Source organism: Stegostoma tigrinum, chromosome 36 (assembly GCF_030684315.1).
Source record: "Stegostoma tigrinum isolate sSteTig4 chromosome 36, sSteTig4.hap1, whole genome shotgun sequence".
In the NCBI taxonomy this organism is placed as follows: domain Eukaryota; kingdom Metazoa; phylum Chordata; class Chondrichthyes; order Orectolobiformes; family Stegostomatidae; genus Stegostoma; species Stegostoma tigrinum.
In genome coordinates, this window is record NC_081389.1 from 23,442,298 (window position 1) to 23,467,719 (window position 25,422).

General features: G+C 48.5%; 1 protein-coding gene across 2 annotated transcripts in view; it reads right to left on the reverse strand.

Moving 5' to 3' along the window:
- Positions 1–991: 991 nt before the first annotated feature.
- The window catches only part of iqgap1 (IQ motif containing GTPase activating protein 1), a 113,480-nt gene continuing 89,049 nt past the window's right edge, over positions 992–25,422 (reverse strand). For both annotated transcript variants that reach the window (XM_059640220.1, XM_059640221.1), the window contains exons 24-38: positions 25,185–25,340; positions 24,134–24,297; positions 23,373–23,597; positions 20,935–21,075; positions 19,964–20,048; positions 19,020–19,255; positions 18,072–18,204; positions 17,169–17,271; positions 13,680–13,809; positions 12,973–13,060; positions 11,865–12,077; positions 5,550–5,716; positions 3,902–4,024; positions 2,653–2,761; positions 992–1,421 (exon numbers count right to left, since the gene is read on the reverse strand). In XM_059640220.1, coding sequence (XP_059496203.1) covers positions 1,308–1,421; positions 2,653–2,761; positions 3,902–4,024; positions 5,550–5,716; positions 11,865–12,077; positions 12,973–13,060; positions 13,680–13,809; positions 17,169–17,271; positions 18,072–18,204; positions 19,020–19,255; positions 19,964–20,048; positions 20,935–21,075; positions 23,373–23,597; positions 24,134–24,297; positions 25,185–25,340 — 2,187 coding nt within the window. In that variant the 3' untranslated portion in view covers positions 992–1,307. The remainder of the gene's footprint in view (positions 1,422–2,652; positions 2,762–3,901; positions 4,025–5,549; positions 5,717–11,864; positions 12,078–12,972; positions 13,061–13,679; positions 13,810–17,168; positions 17,272–18,071; positions 18,205–19,019; positions 19,256–19,963; positions 20,049–20,934; positions 21,076–23,372; positions 23,598–24,133; positions 24,298–25,184; positions 25,341–25,422) is intronic.

The following is a 25,422-nucleotide window of genomic DNA, read 5'->3' on the forward strand; positions in this document are numbered from 1 at the left end:
TGGTGTAATGCGAGATAACTCTCATTGGGATTTACTTCTGTTTGAAGTGAACAAAGATATTAAATTGAATGGAGTTTTAAACCAATGATACTGTCCAGTTCCCTGGGCCTCCCACTGCAGTTGGCGTGTGCCCCTAAATAACACAATGATGTTGGGCCTGGAAACATGAACCCAACTCAGATATTAACCAAGATTCTGGGGACATTTAGATTCCAAAATGAATTGAAAAATAGTCTTGAGACTGATGCAAATGACAACAAATGGAGGAATAGAAAGCTGGAGGGAGGAACTGGTCTTCATCATTCGCAGGCCACTATGGACAAATCAACCGTGGATGCTGCACCCTTTGGGGACACTGACATAAGAACTATACAAGGAAGTGAAACATTTGGGTAAAGTCTAGTGTTAGGTAGCCAATAGCAAATGAAATTGTGAGTCGAAGCTCAAAGCCTGTAATTAGAAGAGATTGTGATTATGTTCACTGACTCACTGTGTTTAATAACAACAGTCTCAGATATTTTTAAGTTTGTGAGTGAGTATTCTCTGGGAGGATTCTCACTGAGCAGTGTGTTCCGTGTATCAGTCAACGCAGTCCCTCCCCAACAATCTTCACTTTGGTGGAAAGCTTATTTACCAGGGCCCAGAATGATGGAAGCAAAGAATTGTATACCAGTGGGGTTTGAAATGAAATGCTCCCTAAATTAGTTTTGATTTCACCAACTATTAATAGTTATCACAGTACAAAGATATTCGGAATCCTAGCATCCCACTACCCAGGATTAGTATCGCATTGTGGCAGCTTGAGAGGTACCTAACAGGGAGCATCAGCAAACACTGCTGTTCATTTAGACATCGTTGGAAGCAAGGATTACAAAACAGGGAAACAAAATTCTAACCACAGGGTCCAAGACAATTCTAGAATGTGGGGGGAGAGATGGAAACATCTGTACAGGAATAAGCGACGTAGCAAAGGAACAAAAAGAAATTGATATAAAATGAAAAGGTTGTGTTTTTTAATGTTTATGCCCCTCAAGCAGTACACAGACAGCTACTGATGCATATACCAAGTCTATAAACGTTCCAGCAGTATAATACTACAGATAGAATTGCACGCCCGCTCCAATGACCTGACTCTGCTCCAGATGGTGCTGATACACTCTTCAAAGATGCTCAGTTCTGATTGGCACAGAGCCGAAGCAAAAAGGGAGAAGTACAAGCACAGCAGCCCCTCATCAGAGCCTCGTTCAATAACGTGATTCTGGCATCCAGCTCTTGACCCCAGTGGCGAGGGGCGGGTGAAGTCCCCGCTATTTCCCGTAGAACTTCTTGTTCAGGAGGAAGATCAGCAGGTTGACGTTAACCTTTGCTTTGTCGAACAGCTTCATAACGGCAACACCTTCATATTGGAGCTGGAGGAGATCCTGGGCAAGGACAGAAGTTACAGGCTCAGCAAAAAGTCAAGAAATCTGACACAGAGAACAGCTGTAAGCCAGTCACAATCTGAGTCTCACAAGCAGAGTTCCCATTTTCACTCTCATTATACTGTCACCAGTTCCCAACAACAGGTGGTTGCCAGGGAATTGAATTTCTCTTGGGAACTGTCCTCCAGTGAGACAGTACCTTCAGGAACTGTATCCTAGTGAGAGGCAGCACCTTCAGGAACTGTATCCCAGTGAGAGTCAGTACCTTCAGGAACTGTATCCCAGTGAGAGTCAGCACCTTCAGGAACTGTATCCCAGTGAGAGTCAGCACCTTCAGGAACTGTATCCCAGTGAGAGTCAGTACCTTCAGGAACTGTATCCCAGTGAGAGTCAGCACCTTCAGGAACTGTATCCCAGTGAGAGTCAGCACCTTCGGGAACCGTATCCCAGTGAGAGTCAGCACCTTCGGGAACTCTATCCCAGTGACAGTCAGCCCCTTCAGGAACTGCGTCCCAGTGAGGGTCAGCGCCTTCAGGAACTGCATCCCAGTGAGGGTCAGTGCCTTCAGGAACTGTATCCCAGTGAGGGTCAGCACCTTCAGGAACTGTATCCCAGTGAGGGCCAGTACCTTCAGGAACTGTATCCCAGTGAGAGTCAGCACCTTCAGGAGCTGTATCCCAGTGAGGGCCAGTACCTTCAGGAACTGTATCCCAGTGAGGGCCAGTTACCTACAGGAACTGTATCCCAGTGAGGGCCAGTAAATTCAGGAACTGTATCCCAGTGAGGGCCAGCACCTTCAGGATTCACAAGGACAGAACAAGAGTTTCCATTTATATCGTGCCTCTAACGTAGTAAAATCCATTGTGTGTCATGAGACTGACAGACTATTTGGTACCAAACATATAAAAAGATATTGGGACAGATGCTGGAAAGTTCAGATGGGTTTAAGGAGTAACTTGGAGGAGAAGAGGTTTGACAAAGGAAATCTCAAAGCTGATGGGGCCCAGGCAGCTGAAGACAAGCTCAGAAGTGAAGCAACTGAAATGGATGATGTAATTGAAAGCCAGAATTAGCGGATCAGAGGGCTCTGGCGGCTATTAGAGATTACAGAGCTAGGGAAGGAATATAGAGATTTTGCAAATATGGTTACAAGTTGAAATGTTGTGGAACGAGGTGCCAAAGTGGACAAGAAGGTAAAGCAGAGGTGACCATATCCGGCCATGACAATTACCTGATAGTGCAGCATGAATGTCTCCATTTGAACTCCCATGAACTTGGCCTTCACCTCAAAGTCACCCACCTCTTCTGTTGGGCAGATGTCAAAGATAACATTTTTAAACCTGAAAACAGAAGAGAACTGTTTAATTAACCAAATAAACCTATGGAAAGAATAAAACACAAGTGCAAGCAGGGAGAAGGTATCTCCTTTAGCCGTGGGTTAACACTCGTGGCCTGTGAATCAGAACTGAAAGGCCCGGTGTAAAATTTGAGGTCTCAATTTAGTCAGTCCTCACAGCAGCAAACAGCTTGTTTGGGAGGTTAACCCAAAGCCTGATCTGCGCATGTTGGTGGTAGGTTAAAGATCCCTTTCGATAGACATGAATAAGGGCGTGCTCTCTCAAATGACAGTACTCCCTAAAGATTCTGATGCTGCCTCTTCTCTCAGATATTATTTCTGGCTGCAAATGGACTGCTGTGAGGGTAGCAGCAATCTCAGACTCTCCCTGCAAAAGGCTGGGTATTAATTGAGGTTCTCCAGGCTGACATTGAATATAATTTTTCTTATTTAAGGCCATGCATTGTATAACCACCACCTCCAGGTTCTGCCATGGATAAAGCAATGAACCGGATTTCCCCAGCTCCCTGAACTGGTCATTTCCTGTCAGTTCAAAATGTTGAGCGTTAAATATTCCTGTTACCTTCTCAGTGAAACCCTGCCCAGTCCAGATACATATCCTCAGAGATAATGGGAACTGCAGATGCTGGAGAATCCAAGATAACAAAGTGTGGAGCTGGATGAACACAGCAGGCCAAGCAGCATCTCAGGAGCGCAAAAGCTGGCATTTCGGGCCTAGACCCTTCATCAGAGGCTTGGCCTGCTGTGTTCATCCAGCTTCACACTGTTATCTCAGATACATATCCTGTTGTCTCCAGCCTGTTGCAGGTATTTTTAAATCAACTTGTAACAACACACCTCGACATCAGTTGGGATTTGAACCTGGGACTTCTGGCTCAGATACAGGCATACTACCACTGCATCACAGACCCTGTTGGATACAGTCTTTTTTGCACACTGCCTGCGAAGCTCACTTCTTCGCTCTTTTTATCCCAAATTTTCTGCCATGAAGCCCTTGACCCTTCTTCACAGGAATCAAACCACTCATTGCCACTTTGATATCCTTCATTGACCCCAAGGGGGGAAGCTGCAAACTTTTTCAAAGGAAGCAAACCGGATTTCCTGGTGAATTCCTATCACTCACTGGTTGCTGTTGAGATCCTCGATTTCAAGCAGAACACCCTTCTCATGGAGTCTTGCTGCTGTGTATCGCTGCGAGACCTGTTTGCTTTTCTTTCCTTTAACATCTCCTGGCTTCTTTGAAACTCTATAAGGAGCATCAAAGCACAGGGGTAAGACACAACAATGCCACATGTCAAACACAATGCAACAATTTCCAGCAAAATCCACTCAACATGTTCTTACAGTTTCAAACAGAGGAGTCTGGGTGAGGCATACAGCAGATTATAAAAACCAGGAAAACAGGCTTACTACTGGCTACTTTCAGACACTTCCCACCGAATCAGCTGGGGGTTTTTAGTTTAAATTTTCACCTCTGTCAGGTGTTGTTTTCGGGTGCAGTGAGTATAAAAATGCATCCATTCTCACTGGTGTCAATATATAAGAACAAAGAAGGACATGCATTCAACTGGGACAGCACATCCATAACAGCACAAACCAAACAGAGACATCCAGAGATTTCCTGGAGGCCTGGCATTCCAACTGGAACTCAACCAACAAACACATTGAACTGGTCCCGATATACCAACCACTGAGAAACAGAACCAGAAGTGATGCCAACTGCCCCAGCAAACTGAGGCATATAAATAAAAAGCAGGAGAGACACCAGTGCTTCACCAGATGCACTCTGATGATTTTACCCAGCACGGTGACAAAACGTCTGCAATCAAACCTACCAGATCAGCGAGCAAGTCTACAACCTCAATGATTCAGGGGATGTAACAATGGTATGGCTTGGGGGTGGAAAGACCAGAAGGTCCTCTTGATTCTATTGTCCTTCTAAAGGTCACTGAGGGAGGGGGAATGGGGTGGAACCTTGCTGACCCATTTCTGAGATTATTGAGACTGGAGTCACGTGTGGGTCTGACTGGGTACGGGAGGCAGGCTGAGAGTTTACAATTCTTTTTGATGCCAGCTCTAAAGTTACAGAGATGGGGTTTGAGCTGTTGATCCGCGGGTGAGCAACCTGATTGGCTATAATCACTAGACCACCATCTCAGCAAGCGATGATATCTTCATTGATAAGCAGACTCAGGCTCACGTTTTAAACACAGACCACAGTGAGACCTTAGGGAAAGTTCGAGCTTTGCGGGTTTAGGAAAACGGGACAGCGAGAGTCCCTGGGGCCACGTCGGGTTGGGTGCAGAGGGAGAGGCGTAAGGATAAGTGACGTTAGTAGCTTAGAAAGTCCTGGAAAGCTCAAGAGATCAGTGATCACAGACACATAAGGAGGAGACAGGAAAGGTGGAGTTTCTCTCCTCCCTTGGTCTTTAAGCTCTTGAGCGATCTTTAGGTCAGTGCTATGGTCATATTTTCCCCATTCCCTCCTGTAGTGATCTGCCCAAAACAAAACAAATTCACATAAGTTTTGAAAGGGAACCAGATAAATGCTCAAAGGAGAAAAAGGATTGCAGGGCTAGTGGGAAAGGACGGATGTGAGTGGGACTCACTGTATTTCTCTGCCAACAAGCCAGCAGCAGAGTAATGGGTTAAATGGTCTGTTCCCTACACTCGAATGTTCTTCAATTCCATCTTTTCCAAGCTGAGGGTCAGCATGCATTCAGAACATCAGGAACAAGTCATTATCATAGCAGGGAATTGGAGCCACTCACTTTCCTTTGCTGGCCAGGTTGTCCATGCAGGTCTTGATGTACTGGTTGTAGTAGTCAATCTGCTCTTCGAAGAAGGCAGTTTTTGAGATCAGGCCACTGTATGTCTGCTGCAGTCGTACCAGCTCTGCCTTCCGCCTCTGCCGGTATCGCCGCTGGTTTCGAATGTCCTGCAGGCAGGAACAGATGGGGATTAAATTTTGCCCTGGCATGTGAGCTGTGATAAATGCACCCTTCTCAGGTGGCACTGAGCAGGAAGATCCTAGTTGGAACCCAGTTTGGTCCCATGTGAGGCACCACCAGCTTCAATTTGATAAATGTGCAGAGATGTGTGTGCACGGGAGTACGCGTGTGCGCGCACATGGGCAGTAGACCGTGTGTGCATGTATAGGGGGGTGTGTGTAGGTGTACGTGTCTGCATGTGTTCAGGCATGATAGTGCATATGTGTGTGTACACATGATTTCACAGATGTGTGCGCGGTCTGAATGTGCAAACAGCAACATCACAAACGGCCAGAATCAGCCTCAGCTGCAATGCCTTGCATGACCAACCAGCCCAACACTTCTCTGTCTGACCACACCAGGGCAACAGCTTTTGAGTGAAGCAGCAGATATTGGCAGCCCATATACCAAACAACCACTTACATTCATATAGCACCTTCACTAAAGATAAATGCGCCAAGATTTTCAAGTGCGTGAGGAAAGATGGAGCTGAAAACTGTGGGGGCAAAAAAAAAGTCTCCCAAACTCCTTCCATCGTTGTCACTCAGCACAAAATAAAAACAGTAAAAGATGGAATTAAATCAGCAGGTCTAGCAGCTTCTATGGAGAGTAAGAGAGTTAGAATTTCAAATTGATGTTGTTTTGCCATTGGTCAACCTCTCTCATCATTTTTCTTATTTTCACAAATGAGCATGGCTGGCTGGGCCAGCAATTATTGTCCATCCCTAATAGCTCTGGAGAAGGTGGTGGAGAGCTGCCCTCTCTGAACCGCTGCAGACTTGGGTGTAGATAGACCCACAATGCTGGTAGTGAGGGGATCCAAGGTTCTGATCCAGCAACAATGAAGGAATGTAAATATATTTTCAAATCAGGATGGTGAGTGGCTCTCAGAGAATTGTACACTCTGATTTCCGTCTTCACCAGAAACAGGCAATCCTGCGGAGTTATCAGAAGGCAGATCAGATTTCATTTATTTAAAAATAACCAGGCTTATTGAATTATATTCAAACGAAGTGTGTTTGGGTGGGGTGCTGAGGAAGATGTTTCTCTGACCGGTTACACAGGTTGTCTGGATCCCAGAGGCGATGGGAGTGTGGCACAAAATCCTGGAGGTGAACTCCGACCATCATTGAGAGATTGTAAATCAACAGTGAATGTTTGTGCATGAGTGAGTGTGTGTGCACACGAGACGAGAGAGAGAATGTGTATGCGTGTGTGAGAGAGAGAGAGAATGTGTGTGCATGTACAAGAGAAAGAGAATGCGTGTGAGAGAGAGAGTGTGCGCGAGAGAGAATGCTTGCGAGAGAGCACGAACAAGAGAGAATTGGTGATACAGTGAGTGAGAGAGAATGGTTGAAAAAGCGAGTGGGTGACAGAATGAGTGAGAGAGAATGGGTAAGAGAGCGAGCGAGAGAGAATGGGTGTGAGAGTGAGCGAGAGAGAATGGGTGTGAGTGTGTGTACTTGTGTGTCAGAGAGAGAGAAAATGTGTGTATATGAGACAGTGTGAGAGAGAAAGTAAGTGAGTGTGAGACAAACACAATGCAAGAGAAGCTAAGCAGGTCTGACAGCATCTGTGGAAAGAAAACAGAGTTAATATTTTGAGACTGGAATGACTGGTTCTTTGGGCTCTGAAGAGTAGTAATACTGGGTTTGAAATGTTCAGTCTCCACAGATGCTGTCAGACTTGCTGAGTTTCTCCAGCACTCTATTTGTTTCAGATTTCCAGTACCTGCAGTGATTTGTTTATGTGAGTAGGAATGAGAGGAAGCATGAATAAGTGGATGTTTGTGTGTCTGTGTGAGCAAGAGACTTTGAGGAATCACAGTGAGGCTTTCACTCATGATCTTGAGTGCATTCACTCCTCATTCTTGCACATAGTTCTCAGCCGCTGTTAACAGCCACTAAAACATGTTTAAAGGAACCATACCTCTGGTTGTCTGACAGTCAAAATATTTTAAAATGAATTTTTGGGATTATTGCTCATTCTGGAGCTGCACTGGAGTGGTATGATACACCACATCAGACAGCAGTTTGGAAATTACTCCCAGATGACACTGGAGGTACAGAAATTGGGAATGGAATTAGAACCCCTACCAATGTGGAAACAGGCCCTTTGGCCCAACAAGTCCACACCGACCCTTGGTGCATCCCACCCAGACCCATCCCCCCTTTTACCCACCTAATCTACAGACCCTGAACACTATGGTCAATTTAGCTTAGACAATCCACCTAACCTGCACATCTTCAGACTGTGGGAGGAAACCCATGCAGACATGGGGAGAATGTGCAAACTCCACACAGACAGTTACCTGAGGGTGGAATTGAACCCGGGTCCCTGGTGCTGTGAGGCAGCAGTGTTAACCACTGAGCCACTGTGCTGCCCTCAAGGCTGGAGGGTTTCCAGCTTAGAGGATATAATGCCCTGGAAAACAAAGAAAGACCTCACAGCACCAGGGACCCGGGTTCAATTCCAGCCTCGGGCAACTGTCTGTTGCATATTCTCCCCGTGACTGCCTGGGTTTCCTCCAGGTGTTCCGGTTTCCTCCCACACACCAAAGATGTGCAGGCTAGGTGGATTGGCCATGCTAACTTGGCTGTAGTGTTCAGGAGTTTGTGGGTTATAGGGGGATTGGTCTGGGTGGGATGTTTCGAGGGGTGGTATGGATTTGCTGGGCTGAAGGGCCTGTTTCCACACTGTAGGGAATCTAATCTAATCCTGCTTTTTATGATCTCTGGGTGTCTCAAAGCATTTTACAGCCAGTGAAGTACTGCAGTTGCTGGTGTGATGCAGGAGACACAGTGGCCGGTGTGCACAGCAGGATCCCACAAACAACCATGGACTAAATGACTGGATAAGACAAGTTTTTTTTTCATGATGCTAATTGAGGGCACATTGTTCACTAGGGATCACTCAGAGTCACAGTTGTACAGCACAGAACCAGGCCTTTCATTCCAACTTGTTCATGCTAACCTGACATCCTAAACTGATCTAGTTTGTATCCATCCAGATGCCTTTTAAAATGTTGTAATTGTACCCACCTCCACCACTTCCTCTGGCAACTCATTCCATACACACACCACCCTCTGTGTGAAAATACTGTTTCTTAGGCCCCTTTTAAATCTTTCCCCCTCACCTTAAACTGAGGCCCTCTAGTTTTGGATCCCCTACCGTGGGGATAAAGACCATGGCTTTTCACCTTATCCATGCCCCTAATGCTTTTATGAAACTCTCTAAGGTCACCCCTCAGCCTCTGACACTCCAGGGATTAATAAAAAGACGATCAAGGGAGAAGGCAGGAGATGGGATTGAGAAACACATCAGCCATGTGGAGCAGATTCAATGGCCGAATAGCCTAATACTATTCCTGTATCTTATGGTCTTATTTATGCTCAGTAATTTACAAGTCTGCAACACCCTGTTTCGTAGTGGACCCTGTGCTCCTGTACAGCCCTGGGTCACAGCTCCTGCTGGCTCTTTCTGCTTTCTCCAAGCTACTTGCTAGTTTCACTATAGATATTTCTACTAACTTCAAGCTAGGCACGTCCGACACTCTCTGTTCCCTCATGAACTCTGTCTTCAAACCAACCACAAAAAAGCATCTCTCCCAAACTCAGAGTGGAGATTAACTCAGCTGCTGTTGTTAGAAATCCAGGAATCTTCTGCATCTACCTGAGCAGGCAGCTGGTCACGGTTTTCATCAGAACGACAACAGTACTACAGCGGGAGTCATAGAGTTGTATTACTTTACTTCTCAAGCTCTGAACATTCATGGCTGATTCTGAACTAATCATCCAAAGGTATGCAGGTTAGGTGGGTTGGCCATGCTAAATTGACCATAGTGTCCAGGATGTGAAGGCTGGGTGCATTAGCCAAAGTAAAGGCAGGGTTGAGGGGATAGGGTAGAGGTCTTGATCTGGGTGGGCTACTGTTCGGATGGTTGGTATAGACTCGATGGGCTAACTAACCTCTTTCCACACTGTGGGGATTCTATGATTCTGTGAATTTGGTTTGTGCAACAACCTAAAACTTCTACTGTCCCTCGTACAGGTGTCAGCTTTTTAGTTAAAATACCACTCTTCAGTTGGAATATTCAGACTGTCCCTGGCAAGACTCGATTTCTGGATCATTGTTGCTGGTATTAATATGTCATTACTGCACTACTCAATACTTATTAAAAACAAACTGATGCAGCATCTAAATGACTCAGTAGACAGATGCACTGTTTGCTGACCACAGACTGTGCTGAGTTTACCCTCATGAAGGGGGACAGAATGTGAAAACGAGGGAGAAAAATCGGTTGGTAAAGATTTCTTTGCGTAACTGTGGATGTGACACATTTAAAGGGAACGTGGATAATAGACAGGAAGGAGAAATGAACAGAAGGATACCATGTTTGGGTGAGATAAAGGGGAGGGTGGTGAGTGAAGAAGGTTCATGTGCAGCCTACACCGCTGACAGGTCAATGATCTGTTCCTATGCTCAAGACAGATTCATTGGATCCTCTCATTCACACAGCATTCTACCACCATCTAGAGGTGTAACTAAGGACTGCTGAAAGTGGCAGTAAGAGTGCACAATGAAATGGTGCAGGGCGAGGCTGCTTATCCTGAGCTGGTCCTGAGCTTGTTTTCTGATGAAAAACAAATTGGAAGCTGTGGGAGGACTGGAATTCCTTTCCTGATAGATGAGCTAAGGCGGGTCTTCAATTCAAGAATGAGACGGAGTGCTGGAGAAACCCAGCACATGTGGAGAGACAATCTGAGTTAATGTTCCAGCTTATAAAAAACTGGAAAAACTGCAGATGCTGTAAATCTGAGACAAAAACAGAAACTGCTGGGAAAGCTCAGCAGGTCTGCCAGCATCTACACAAATGTGCTGAGCTTTCCCACCAATTTCTGTTTGTGCAATGTACCAGCTTGATGTGATAAAATGAAAGGTTTATTCATAGAAACACAGAAGATAGGAGTAGGAGGAGGCCATTCGGCCCCTTGAACCTGCTCCGCCATTCATCATGATCGTGGCTAATCCTGCTTTCTCCCCAAAACCTTTGATCCCATTCACCCCAAGTGCTATGTCTAGTCGCCTCTTGAATACATTCAATGTTTTGGTATCAACTACTTCCTGTGGTAATGAATTCCACAGGCTCACCGCTCTTCGGGTGAAGAATTTCTCTGTCCTAAATGGTCTACCCCAAATCCTCAGACTTTGACCCCTCTGGTTCTGACACACCCACCATCAGAACATCCTCCCTGCATAGACCCAGTCCAGTCCTGTTAGAATTTTATAAGTCTCTATGAGATCCAAGTTACTGGGCTGACTGCACATTTGCAGCATTTTTTATTTTTAATTTCGATAGGTCTTCCTTGTATTTAATTTGATCATTCACCACATACAAGAGATGTGATTTAGCTGTGGTTCAGGTGGGATCACTCATCTGCTTTGTGGCTGTTACTCACAGTGTAGTGCTGACCAAGTGCTGCATTATCAAGGGTGCTGTCTTTTGGCTGAGAGATTAAATTGAAGCCCTCACTCTCAGGTGAGTGTGAGGTGGGGTGTTGAAGGGGTGCAGGGGAGTCTGTCCCACACAAGGATTTATCCCTGAGCTACTGTCACAGTGAGACAGACAGCTGTGTTATGGTGGTGTCACTAGACCCTCTGAAGAGCATCTCACCCAAATCCATACTATTCCCATCCCCATAATCAATCCACCCTAACCTGTAAATCTTTGAACAGCGGGAGGGAACTGGAGCACCCAACAGAAACCCATACAGATATGGGAAGAATGTGCAAACTGCACACAGACAGCCCCCTGGCGCTGTGAGGCAGCGATGCTAACCACTGAGCCACCGTGCCGACCCTTTCCTGCATTACTAACAGTGACTATACTTGAAAAAGTAACCTCATTGGCTGTGGACCTGAGGGTGTGCATTAGCACTATACAAATGTAAGTGTCGGGATGGAAGTCACTGGGTTAAGACGGAGCTCTCTGCGAGGCCACCTGAGTTGAATATCTTATCTAGCCTGTCACCTGTGGCAGTGAGGTCAGAGTGAGGCTGTTCAGTGAATGTGACCCCTTTGTGCTTAGGGTGTTACCTTGGCGATGTCATTGATCAGATCCTGATATTTGTTCACTGGGTTGACTTTTCCCAGACTTGCCAACTTTTTCAAGTTTTGTTCAATTCTCTCTTTCTTCTCCTTCAGAGACATCTGGTTTTCCTCCAACTGGACCTGGTTCCGTTTCATCTTCTCGGGAGTCTTGGCATCTCGTATAGCTCTCCTCTGCATGGCTCGCTGGTGATCAGCATCCTGTGTGGAGAGAGAGAGAGAGAGAGAGAGAGAGAGAGCTTCAGCAGGGCTTCTCAACACTGCAGTGTGGTATCTGCAGCTCAAACTATTTCTTAAAACAAAACCCTTCGATTTTCTGTTAGCACACAACGTTCCTCAGTGAGCTTCGTACCCACTGGAACAGGAGCAGGCCATTCAGCCCCTGAAAACTGTTACACAGATACAACAGGAAGCCATTCAGCCTTTCAGATCTGTTACACAGGTGCTCAATGGTCAGCATTACTGCCTCACAGTGCCAGCGATCTGGGTTCGATTCCACTGTGCAAACTCCACACAGACAGTTGCCCAACATTCTCCGTGTCTGCGTGGGCTTCCTCCGGGTGCTCCGGTTTCCTCCCACAGATGTGCAGGTTAGGGTGGATTGGTCATGCTAAATTACCCATAATGTCCAGGGATGTGCAGGCTAGGTGGGTTAGCCATGGGAAATGGAGACAGGAAGGACTACAGATGCTAGCCATGGGAGATGAAGGGTTACAGGTATGCGGTAGGTGTGTGGGTCCAGTTAGGATGCTCGTTGGAAGGTTGGTGTGGTCGTGAGGACTGAATGACCTGCTTCCACACTGTAGGGATTCTATAATTCTTACAGGAGGAGGCCATTCAGCCTCTTGAACTGATTGTATAGGAACAGGAGAATGCACTCAGCCAGAACAATCAGTGGCATAGAAACAGGAGGCTATTCAGTCCCTTATGACTGTTGCACAGGAACAGGAGAACTTCAGCGCCTTGAATAGATAGCATTGGACAGGAGGCCATTCAGCTTGTTAAGCCCTGATAGGAACAGGAGCCCCGTGGGACAGAGATCAACCACCAGCAAGCGGACGCAGCCTCTGAATGCTCAGGAAGATTCAATACTCACTTGCTCCGGAGAGGCTGGAGTCTCCAAGATCTCGGTCAGAGTTTCACCAGTTTGGAAACGAATCACATCGACAATCAAACGCTTGGTGCTGGAATGCATCAAAACAGAGGTTGGGGTCATATTTCACAGCAGCTCAATATTCCTTAAGGGAAACAAACAAAGAGAGACAGAGAGACAGAGAGAGAGAGAGAGAGCTGGACACAGGCTAGGAGGTTTACGGAGGGAATTCCAGATCTTGGGATGCAGGCAGCAGAATACGCGGCCACTGACAGTGAAGTGGTTGAAATTAGGGATATGCAAGAGCCGGAATTGGAGGAATATGGACCTGTTGGAGGTGCAGTACTGAAGGAGTGCTACACTCCCAAAAGCACACTGTCCTACAGGTGAAATATTATTCACCTGCTGTCTCAGTCCCATGGCCACTGTTTCGAAGGGAAGCAGTATTCTCCTCAGTGTCTTGGCCAAGCCCTATCCCCAACATTACTGACTGACAGAGTCTATAGGTGAGAGGCTGGAAAAGCACAGCAGGTCAGAGAGCATCCGAGGAGCCGGAAAGGCAACATTTCGGGCTGTTAGGGACACTGACGTTAACAGGTCATCACTTCGAAAGCATCTCATTGGCTGCAAATTGGGAGGTGGAAGGGGGTACAGAAATTAAATTTCTTTTGATGGCAAGAAGTTGTAGCCCTCCTAGACAAACAGCTTACTTCAGCAACAGAGTGCGTGCGTTCATCTCCTCGTTCTCACTCCCAGACACATCAAATTTGTTGGTGAGGGTTAGGGACAGCTCTGTCTTGGAAAGCTGCTCTTTATTCGTTTCATGCAAAACCCCTTCACCTGTGGGAGGGAAACCCCAACAAGTTAACTTAGCAAACAGCATTTATAAATCAAACATTCCCTGGCACGTTCACAAGCACAGAGAGTGAGCAATAGCTGGAGTCACTGCAATGGAGACCAAAGGTTTGGCGAGTGATGGTCAGTTGAAGGAGGAAGGTGAGGCCATGAGGCAGACGGAGAATTCCGGAGCCTGGGCCCTGGGCAGCTGAAGGCACAATCACCAAGACTGGAGCGACAGGGATCGGGAAAATAGGGAAGGCCATATGTGAATCGGTGTTGGAGGGGCCGGAGAGGGTGACAGGAATAGGGAGGGGGTACAGGGGCTGGAGGGGGTGACAGAGATAGGGAGGGGGTACAGGGGCCGGAGGGGGTGACAGAGATAGGAAGGGGGTACAGGGGCCGGAGGGGGTTACAGAGATAGGGAGGGGGTACAGGGGCCGGAGGGAGTTACAGAGATAGGGAGGGGGTACAGGGGGATGGAGGGGGTTACAGAGATAGGGAGGGGGTACAGGGGCTGGAGGGGGTGACAGAGATAGGGAGGGGGTACAGGGGCCGGAGGGGGTTACAGAGATAGGGAGGGGGTACAGGGGCCGGAGGGGGTTAGAGATAGGGAGGGGGTACAGGGGCTGGAGGGGGTGACAGAGATAGGGAGGGGGTACAGGGGGATGGAGGGGGTTAGAGATAGGGAGGGGGTACAGGGGGCCGGAGGGGGTTACAGAGATAGGGAGGGGGTACAGGGGCCGGAGGGGGTTACAGAGATAGGGAGGGGGTACAGGGGCCGGAGGGAGTTACAGAGATAGGGAGGGGGTACAGGGGGTAGGGAGGGGGTTAGAGAGATAGGGAGGGGGTACAGGGGGTAGGGAGGGGGTTAGAGAGATAGGGAGGGGGTACAGGGGGATGGAGGGGGTTAGAGATAGGGAGGGGGTACAGGGGCTGGAGGGGGTTAGAGATAGGGAGGGGGTACAGGGGGATGGAGGGGGTGACAGAGATAGGGAGGGGGTACAGGGGGATGGAGGGGGTTAGAGATAGGGAGGGGGTACAGGGGGATGGAGGGGGTTAGAGATAGGGAGGGGGTACAGGGCCGGAGGGGGTTACAGAGATAGGGAGGGGGTACAGGGGCCGGAGGGAGTTACAGAGATAGGGAGGGGGTACAGGGGGTAGGGAGGGGGTTAGAGAGATAGGGAGGGGGTACAGGGGGTAGGGAGGGGGTTAGAGAGATAGGGAGGGGGTACAGGGGGATGGAGGGGGTTAGAGATAGGGAGGGGGTACAGGGGCTGGAGGGGGTTAGAGATAGGGAGGGGGTACAGGGGGATGGAGGGGGTGACAGAGATAGGGAGGGGGTACAGGGGCTGGAGGAGGTTACAGAGATAGGGAGGGGGTACAGGGGCTGGAGGGGGTTAGAGATAGGGAGGGGGTACAGGGGGATGGAGGGGGTGACAGAGATAGGGAGGGGGTACAGGGGGATGGACGGGGTTACAGAGATAGGGAGGGGGTACAGGGGCTGGAGGAGGTTACAGAGATAGGGAGAGGGTACAGGGGCTGGAGGGGGTTAGAGATAGGGAGGGGGTACAGGGGGATGGAGGGGGTGACAGAGATAGGGAGGGGGTACAGGGGCTGGAGGAAGTTACAGAGATAGGGAGGGGGTACAGGGGCTGGAGGAGGTTACAGAGATAGGGAGGGGGTACAGGGGCTGGAGGGGGTTAGAGAGATAGGGAGGGGGTACAGGGGGATGGAGGGGGTTACAGAGATAGGGAGGGGGTACAGGGGCTGGAGGAGGTTACAGAGATAGGGAGGGGGTACAGGGGCTGGAGGAGGTTACAGAGATAGGGAGGGGGTACAGGGGCTGGAGGAGGTTACAGAGATAGGGAGGGGGTGTAGGGGCTGAAGGAGGTTACAGAGATAGGGAGGGGGTGTAGGGGCTGGAGGAGGTTACAGAGATAGGAAGGGGGTACAGAGGGATGGAGGGGGTTACAGAGATAGGGAGGGGGTACAGGGGCTGGAGGAGGTTACAGAGATAGGGAGGGGGTACAGGGGGATGGAGGGGGTTACAGAGATAGGGAGGGGGTACAGGGGGATGGAGGAGGTTACAGAGATAGGGAGGGGGTGTAGGGGCTGGAGGGGGTTACAGAGATAGGGAGGGGGTACAGGGGCCGGAGGGGGTGACAGAGATAGGGAGGGGGTACAGGGGCCGGAGGGGGTTAGAGAGATAGGGAGGGGGTACAGGGGCTGGAGGGGGTTAGAGAGATAGGGAGGGGGTGTAGGGGCTGGAGGAGGTTACAGAGATAGGAAGGGGGTACAGAGGGATGGAGGGGGTTACAGAGATAGGGAGGGGGTACAGGGGCTGGAGGAGGTTACAGAGATAGGGAGGGGGTACAGGGGGATGGAGGAGGTTAGAGAGATAGTGAGGGGGTACAGGGGCTGGAGGAGGTTACAGAGATAGGGAGGGGGTACAGGGGCTGGAGGGGGTGACAGAGATAGGGAGGGGGTACAGGGGGATGGAGGGGGTTAGAGATAGGGAGGGGGTACAGGGGGATGGAGGGGGTTAGAGATAGGGAGGGGGTACAGGGGGATGGAGGGGGTGACAGAGATAGGGAGGGGGTGTAGGGGCTGAAGGAGGTTACATAGATAGGGAGGGGGTGTAGGGGCTGGAGGAGGTTACAGAGATAGGGAGGGGGTGTAGAGGCTGGAGGAGGTTACAGAGATAGGGAGGGGGTGTAGGGGCTAGAGGGGGTGACAGAGATAGGGAGGGGGTGTAGGGGCTGGAGGAGGTTACAGAGATAGGGAGGGGCTGTAGGGGCTGCAGGAGGTTAGAGATAGGGAGGGGGTACAGGGGCTGGAGGAGGTTCCAGAGATAGGGAGGGGGTACAGGGGCTGGAGGAGGTTACAGAGATAGGGAGGGGGTACAGGGGCTGGAGGAGGGTCATGTTAAGGAAGGTTCAGAATGTTAATTTAGTGATTTACATGATGTTGGGTTGGAAGCTCAGTTCAGGACCATGTTGGATGTTGAGGAGCTTTCGTCAATGGTTAGTGGAATGAGTTTGTGTCAGAGATCTGAAGGGTTTGGTATCTCTCTGCCCAATATGTATGAGGTTACCTCAAATGCGAGAAAGTCCAATTTCCACTCCATTTTAGAGACAGCTGGATTACCATCACAAATCCTGGGGGAACGTGACTAGGTCAGAGAGGGCCGCATAGGAGTCAATCTGCTCAGTTCGCCACAGTGAGGAAAGAGCCACTAAGACTGGCCAGGTCAGGAGTCTGATCTCCATGTTAGTGAGGAACACGCCCCGACTCCTCTGTCCTGTCTGAGAGCAGCTGGTGAGAAGATAAAGGAGGAGAGTAAAACAGTGGGTACTTGCCAACTAGAGACTCAATAGTGGGCACTTCGCCAAGATCTTCCAACAGCTCATGAATGGGATCATTGTGTTCTGGAGCAATGGCATCTTGGTGATCCAGGAAAAGCTACAATTTGAGAGAAAGCAACCAATCAGATAGATGGACAGTGGACCCAAAAATAAGTCAACAACAATCAAAGGGATGAAGACAGGATGTAACTGTTCTCTCGCTATCTGGGGGTTCACACATTCTGGCTGGCCCCATACGCAGCACTCCCACTCTCCGATTAGACTCAAAATTGAATAAGGTGCTTGAAAATGCCTCAAGAGTTGTGAAAGGTGCTACATAAATATAACTCATGCTCTATGTTAAAGGTAAAGGATGATGCCAGAGGACCACAGGGCTGCTCTCTCGTTAGAGTGACACCATGCCTCAGGTGAGCGGAGAGATTATGAAGGAGAGTCCTTCATATGGAAACAGGCCCTTCGGCCCAACTTATCCAGACTGACCATGGTAACATCAGCTGCTGTGAGAATTGAACCCATGCTGTTGGTGTCACTCTGCATTGCAAACCAGTTATCCATCTAATTGAGCTAACCAACCCTTCACAAATGGCTACTGAAGCCAAATTACTGTGAAAAAGAAATAACTACAGGGAAGAAATGGCATCAGAGGTTGGGCAATGCATTCCCAACATCAGCTACATGCAGCAAACTATTATAATCGTTACTCTGTACACACCTCACCTCTCTTTGGAATAGCCTAATGTAGGATTGGTTTTGGCTGTTTCAACACAGAATGGATGAGAAGCTGACGCAGCCCATGCAATGCAGTGGTGAGCCTTGTCTCAACAGATTCAACCTGGAGAAAAGCTGAATTCCTGCACCCAGAGGGAGGCTGCTGCTGTTCCTGCCCAGTAAACTCACCGTGTGAGTATTGATGATCTCCCCAATTGAAATATAAATCACCGGCTTCGTCAGGGTCACAAGGTCTGAGTATTCATCAACGTTAAAACGGTCCTCAAGCTCTGGAACCTCACAAGCAGCCTGGAAGAATCGTCTGGATAAAGTGGGACATTAAGTGTGCAGGAAAGACAGGAGAGGAAGAGATAGACAGCAAGAATAATTGAGAAAGAGAGAGAGAAAATCCACAATGTTATCACCATGTCATCATTCGACGTTGTGCCTTCTGCTGCCTGGACCATATTCTCCAGAATTCCTTCCTAATCCTGTCCCCTTCTCCTCCTTCAAACCCCCACCTCTGGCCAAGCTTTTGATCCTGTCTATTCCAATGTTTAGTTAAGAGACTCTACACCTGATTACATTGCTGTGTCACACGCTGTGTGGATATATTAATGGTAATATATAATTGCAAGCCTTCTTATTTTTTTGTTTGTTATTACTTGTTTGCAGGATGTGACCTGATCCAGTTGCCCATGGTGGTGGTGAGCTAACTTACTGAACAGCTGCAGTTCACTTGCGGTGGGTTGAACCATATTGCCATTAGGGAAGCAATTCCTGGATTTTGACGCAGCTACCATGAAGGAACAGTGACATATTTCCAAGTCAGGATAGGCAGGGAAACTCACAAGGGACGGTATTCCCATGTATTTTGTTCTTCTAGACAGTCGTGGCTGTGGGATTGGAGGATATTTGTTGAGTTGCTGCAGTGCATCTTGTAGATCTTGTAGTCACTGCTGTGTTTGAATGTTTAGTTATTGACGTGTAAGTGCTGAGTTCCAACTCAATATCCAAATGAAAAGACTGGGTGGAGGGAGTGGTTTGAGATGGGCCTATGTTGTGTCTATCCTGGAGTCTTCCCTGGGAAAATGGGGACATTGTATAATGAACAGCGAGAGATCGAAATCGACCTACCTGAACTTCATGTGTGCCTGAGAGAGGTAATCGTTTACCGAGCCCAGGTGGCAGTTTTCCTTGTCGAACATTTTACTGGAGGCAGCGTGTTGTAAGACCTTGGCAATGGAGCCCAGGTTCCTTCTCTGGTCAGTGGTCAGGCCCCCACCCCCAGCCGAGATGTCGATGATATCGAAGGCGTCAGGAGCCACAATGGCTGGGTTCATGTAGCGGTAATACAGCAGATTCCCGACAATCTGAAATCATCCAGAACACAAGTCACCACAACAATAAAAAAAAAAGCACAACAGCTCCCAGCACCCACCCCAAAACCCTCTGCAAGTTTGTACAGAATTTGGAATAATCTGGACACTGGCAAAAGTCAGTGAGAGCTACTGGTGAAAGGACAGGGATGGGAGACAGAGGAAAAGAGGAGAGTCAGAGTGCAGCAGCGAAGGCAAGAGTAGGCACACAAGTAACTTCAGTTCAGATGCCACTCACAGAGAGATTCACCTCAGGAGGAATTACAGACTAGGCTTCCAAAGGCAGGAAATGAAGGATTGTCAATCTCCTGCTTACTGGGAGAGTTCACCATGCTTAGTTCGAAGAGTGTGGAAAGAAGAGAAATCGAAAGCCTTAAAACAGAAGAGAGAAGAGAAGCAAGGTTGAAACAAAATTATCAAAGGCTGGAAAAATGTTTGATTTACTTCACAGTGTGGGGTTAGACTTTAAACCTCAGTCGTTCAAACCCAGTAAAGTAACTCCGTCCAGCTCTGACATGGGATTCTCCTGGCTGATGGAGTTCAGTCTCACATGGAGCAGGAGGTGTAACAGTGTAAAACAAATCTACCGAAACCCGTCTCATAAGCCAAGTGCAGAAACTGACAGGCAGGTGTGTCCCGTCCAAGAGGGATTTCACACGTCAGCGCCATTCATCATCTGACAAAATGTGACTGGACACCTACCTTAATGAGCTCGTCATCTGTAGCATCCGGAAACTTCTCATGCAGGGAATCTTTCAGGACTTTTGCAATCAGCCTCATTCCGTATCTGCAGCAGTGAGAGAGAATTATTGGTGAATGAAGACAGGGAGAGACGGAGGACCTGGTGAGGTATTGGGTGATTGAAGACAGGGAGACGGAGGAGCTGGTGAGGTATTGGGTGAATGAAGACAGGGAGAGACGGTGAAGCTGGTGAAGTATTGGGTGAATGAAGACAGGGAGAGACGGTGGATCTGGTGAAGTATTGGGTGAATGAAGACAGGGAGAGACGGTGAAGCTGGTGAAGTATTGGGTGAATGAAGACAGGGAGAGACGGTGGATCTGGTGAGGTATTGGGTGAATGAAGACGAGAGAGATGGTGAAGCTGGTGAAGTATTGGGTGAATGAAGACAGGGAGAGACGGTGAAGCTGGTGAAGTATTGGGTGAATGAAGACAGGGAGACGGTGGATCTGGTGAGGTATTGGGTGAATGAAGACGAGAGAGATGGTGAAGCTGGTGACGTATTGGGTGAATGAAGACAGGGAGAGATGGTGAAGCTGGTGAGGTATTGGGTGAATGAAGACAGGGAGAGACAGTGGATCTGGTGAGGTATTGGGTGAATGAAGACAGGGAGAGATGGTGAAGCTGGTGAGGTATTGGGTGAATGAAGACAGGGAGAGACGGAGGAGCTGGTGAGGTATTGGGTGAATGAAGACAGGGAGAGATGGAGGAGCTGGTGAGGTATTGGGTGAATGAAGACAGGGAGACGGAGGAGCTGGTGAATCACACTGTGACCACAGCTCGAACTGTGGTGCAGCCAGTCTCCAACGCAATCCTCACTGAAGGTGCAGACAAGAAATGCGTGAGAGAAATAGTCACATCTTGTCCACTGCAATCTTAGAAAACATGGGGCTGTGGGAGGGGATTAAATGGTTGGGTAAAAGGCAGTACTCACGGGATTTTGTCCACCGATGTTACAATGGCCGATAGGAATTTGTCGGTGATTGACCTCATGTTCTTGATGGATGCATCTAGCCTCTGTTTGACCTCGTCATGACTGAGTGCTTGGTCTGGTGTGACATCGTACGGGAGTTTACTGAAAAACAGAATTGTGGATATCTTGACTGTCGGTCAGATGCAGAGGGATGCTTGGCATCCGTTCTGCCATGTCAGTCCACAGGGGCAATGTGACCCCTTCAAAATCCCTACCATTTCCCTGGTGGTGAAATGGACATCATAGCAGCAGCAGGTTCTCCTATCTCCTCATTTCTTCCCTATCCCAATTGTTATCATGTTTGATGCTGGGAGTTTTGATGTCTCAAAGTGCTCCACAGCCAATTAAGTATTTTTGAAGTGTGGTACTAATGCAGAAAATGCCATAGCCAATTTGTGCATAGGAAGCTCCCAACAGCAGCAATGTGACAACGACCAGCTAAATCTGTTTTACCAGGGTGGATGGGGGCTCAATTTAACATCTTATCTACAAGGGGTCACCTCCAGCAGAGCAGGGCTGCAATCAAGAATCGAGGCTGAGATCAACAGTATTTTTCAATCATTAAGGGGAATTGAAGGTTATGGGGAAAAGGCAGGAAAGTGGAGTTGTGGATGACCAAATCAGCCATGATTTTATTGAATGGCAGAACAGACTCGACTGACTGCATTGCCTAGTTCTGTTCCCATGTCGAAATGGTCTTATGGTCCGAATACACTCTCTCGGTACTCAGGGTCAATGTGGACTGTGGGCTCGAACCTCTGCCTCTGAGCTAACGATACTTGGATTATACCCACTCAGCCCACAGGGACAGTGAACACGGCATGAAATCAGACATGGACTTGTCTCAATTTCTTTCTAACATGGCAGAGACACCGCCCCACATGGGCTCTCACAGTCATAAATCCCTGGCAGCTACATTCACCTAACTCTGGGATGGGTGGCAGACAGAGAGTAATTCCCAGCCGGTGAACTCCTGGAATAATAAGACCTGGAATGGACTGGGAGCATCTGTAAGTGACAAGGAAACAGGCTCTGGGGGAGGGGTAAAGGACAGGGTGTGGAGAAAGCCAAATTGAAAGGTTTGCTCCCCAAGTGTGATGGCATCAGCAACCAGGCCACAGGCCAGTGTTGGCATCGATAAACAAGCACACAGCACCAGGAAATGCAGCGATCTGCTTAGGTTTGTAGAAATGCAGTTGTTGGTCCTCCCTTGATCTGCAACACAGGAACCTGAGGAAACTCTTGTTTGCTTCACTGGTGTCTGCTGTTGATGCAGAATGGCTGCCCTTGTACAAAATGACACCCTTTGTGAAGTAATTCTTCAGATGAAGCATTCCGAGGCACTTGGCTGATGTGATCACTGTTGTGTAAACACATATATCCTCCATTCTCAGTGGTGTGTGGCCCTCATGTTCCTTCCTATTTGAAAGACACAGCAATCTTATTCTTCATTATCCCAGCTCAGAGTGAGCCTGGTTTGGTTAGCATAGGGCACATTGTGAGAGATAACATGTCCTTGGGCGAGGGAACAAAGGGACTATTATCCAGCACAGCTCCTCGGAGTGAAGGAGAGAGACTGGGATGAATCCTGTCCCCAAAGCCATCATTGGGAGACCAGCTCACTGAGCTGTTAGTTTTCAGAATGCTTCAGCCCAGAGGCTGGATCACTGAATATATTCAAACAGGAGTTAGATTTTTGAACTTCAAGGGACTCAGATTATGGAGGAACAGGAATTAAGAATCGTAAAATCCCTACAATGTGGAAACAGGCCATTCGACCCAACACGCCCACACCAAACCTCCAGAGTACACTCCACCTAGACCCATCCCCGCTACCCTTTCCCTGTAACCTTGCATTACCCGTGTCTAATTCAGCTAACCTGCTCATTTTTGGAGGAAAAGATGTGGGAGGAAACCAGACCACCCAGAGAAAGCCCATGCAGACACAGGGAGAATGTGCCAACTCCACAGACAGGCACCTGAGGCTGGAATTGAACTCAGGTCCCTGGCGCTGTGAGGCAGCAGCGCTAACCGTCAAATGAGCTGTGACTTGGTGAATGACGGAACAGGCTCATGGGCCCTTTACAGAATGGTCCAACTCCAATTGGAGTCACATATTCTGGCCAGACTAGTGTCTCCAGAAAGGCTGGTGGACAGCAACGCTCCTCATCCCCAGAATGCTCCACTACCCCCAGGGGCTGCTCACTCAGCACACTGATACCCTTTATAACCATGTTCATTCCAAACTGTCTCCTCTGGCATCATGCTGTTGCCAGGCTTGGGGGAAGCACTGGTAAAAGGGGCAACTGAGGCAGTGTCCTCATTGGTTGGAACTCCTGGAAGACCAGGTTCTCACCAGGTGTGTATGAAGACCCACAGGGTCTCACACTCTCCTTTACCTGGCCTCTCCTGTCTGCGACTCCATCTGGTTCACCCAAGCCTTGTATATATCCACAGGGTCCGTCTTGATGTTCATCGACCGTTCCTCAATGATCTCCTTGACAACAGGTGCCAGGATCTGTCGGAGGGCGTTCTGTCCTCGTGCTCCACGGTTAAAGCTGACCACCATCTTAATAACGGTGGGGTTTCCTGTGATGATCTCATGGAGTTGATCTACCTTTGACCTGCAGAAAGCAGAGAATGTGCCAGGGTCAGAATCACTTTCTCCAGGGATATCTCAAACCGCTTAGCCTTAGAGGACTGTATGTAGACAGAGATCAACTTTCACACTCCCTGAGAAGCGTTCTACCTGTGCTGAGGTCACCAAAGAAAATCCCATGTGTGTCTCTCTCCGCTGCCATCACCCTTGGACAGTGACCTTCTTCCTGGACTGTAAACCCCACTCTGAAGCAGCAAAGAGATCACGGTGCACTGAGTAGTCAATGCCCTCTTCACAACATTGTAAGTCCTACCTACAGCAAATGGACTGCAGTGGTTCAAGGAGGCAACTTACAACTACCTTCTCCAAAGCAACTGGGAATGGGTAATAAATGTTGGCCCAGCCAACTGTGAATTCATAAAAACAATTTCACACACCTCTCCCTATAGCCCTGAATCCCACTCCCAAACCGGATATTCATCAGGATCTTTTTGACTGGAGTCACCTCCCAGTGACTGATCTGGGATTGGGGTAGATGACAAGATGTGGCCAGGAACCTACTTGATTTCCTCCTGGAGGGCAGTCTTAAAGAGTTTCAGCAGCAGGTACTCCTCTCTCTGGTTTGAAGCATAATTATAGAGTGTGAAAATGACTGAGTCCATGAACTTGGTGGATTTATTCTGAGGCATCTGGAAAATCAGCTTGGCCAGGTAGGTGGGGTTAGTCTGGAGAGAGAGAGGAAGAAAACACACAGTTTGACACTGATTTCTTACTCATTGAACGAAACAGTTTACCGTAAATTCACTTTTCCCATTTCCCTCCAGTTTGCTGATAGACATTCTGCTCGATCACAGGGTCTGCAGACATAGACTGTCTCTTGGTCCCAGCAGCAGTAGGGGGGAGCTCACACATGACAAAGTTGGAAATTGAATGTCACTGCAAAAGGTGATCCCAACACTTCCCACAGGAAGAAGTTACATTTTCATGGCTCCCTTTCACAGACTCAGGACATCGCAGAGTGCTTCACAGTTAATGAGGTATTGTTTTTGAAGGGCAGTCTTTGTTCTAGTGTAGGAAAAGCAGCAGCCAACTTGCACAGAGCAGGATCCTGCAATCAGCAATGAGATAATGATCAGATTGTGCCGTGGATTGAGGGATAAACTTAGGCCCCAGGTCACTGTTCAGGTGAGGGAAGCTGGGGCCTCTAGTAAATGTCTTATCTGAAAGACCTCGTGTCTGACAGTTCAGCAGCTCCTCAGTGCTACATGGGAGAGTCTAGCTGTAATTAATACTCAAAGTGCGAGGCAAGGACTTCAACTACAACCCTCTGGGTCAGAGGCAAGACTGTTACATCCAGGGCCAAAGGTGACAACTTCAAAATGGGTGGGTAGAGTCAGTGAGCGTACACAGGGCTGTGGGAGGGAATTAAAAGAGATTCCATGATTTTTCCTAGATAATAAAATGTGAGGCTGGATGAACACAGCAGGCCAAGCAGCATCCCAGGAGCACAAAAGCTGACGTTTCGGGCCTAGAAGATTTTTCCTATCTGCGAGAGGCTGGGCACTGTGGCCTTGGACACTGTTGGTGGGAAAGAATCCGACTGGAGATTTACCTGGAGCAGGTAGAAAAGGTTCTGGTAAGCCTCGAGCTTCATGCGTTTCTCCTTGCTCAAGGCCTTCAGGCCTCCTTTCTGTTTGTTGATCTGCATCATGTCTGACAGCTGCTCCTTGTTCTTCCGGGTCAGTTTCTTGCTGTGCGACACTACTTCCTGTAACGTGGGAAAAGTACCTGTCAGTGTCTCACCACAAACCCATCCCTGCCATTGGTCACTGGCTCACCAAATGGATTGG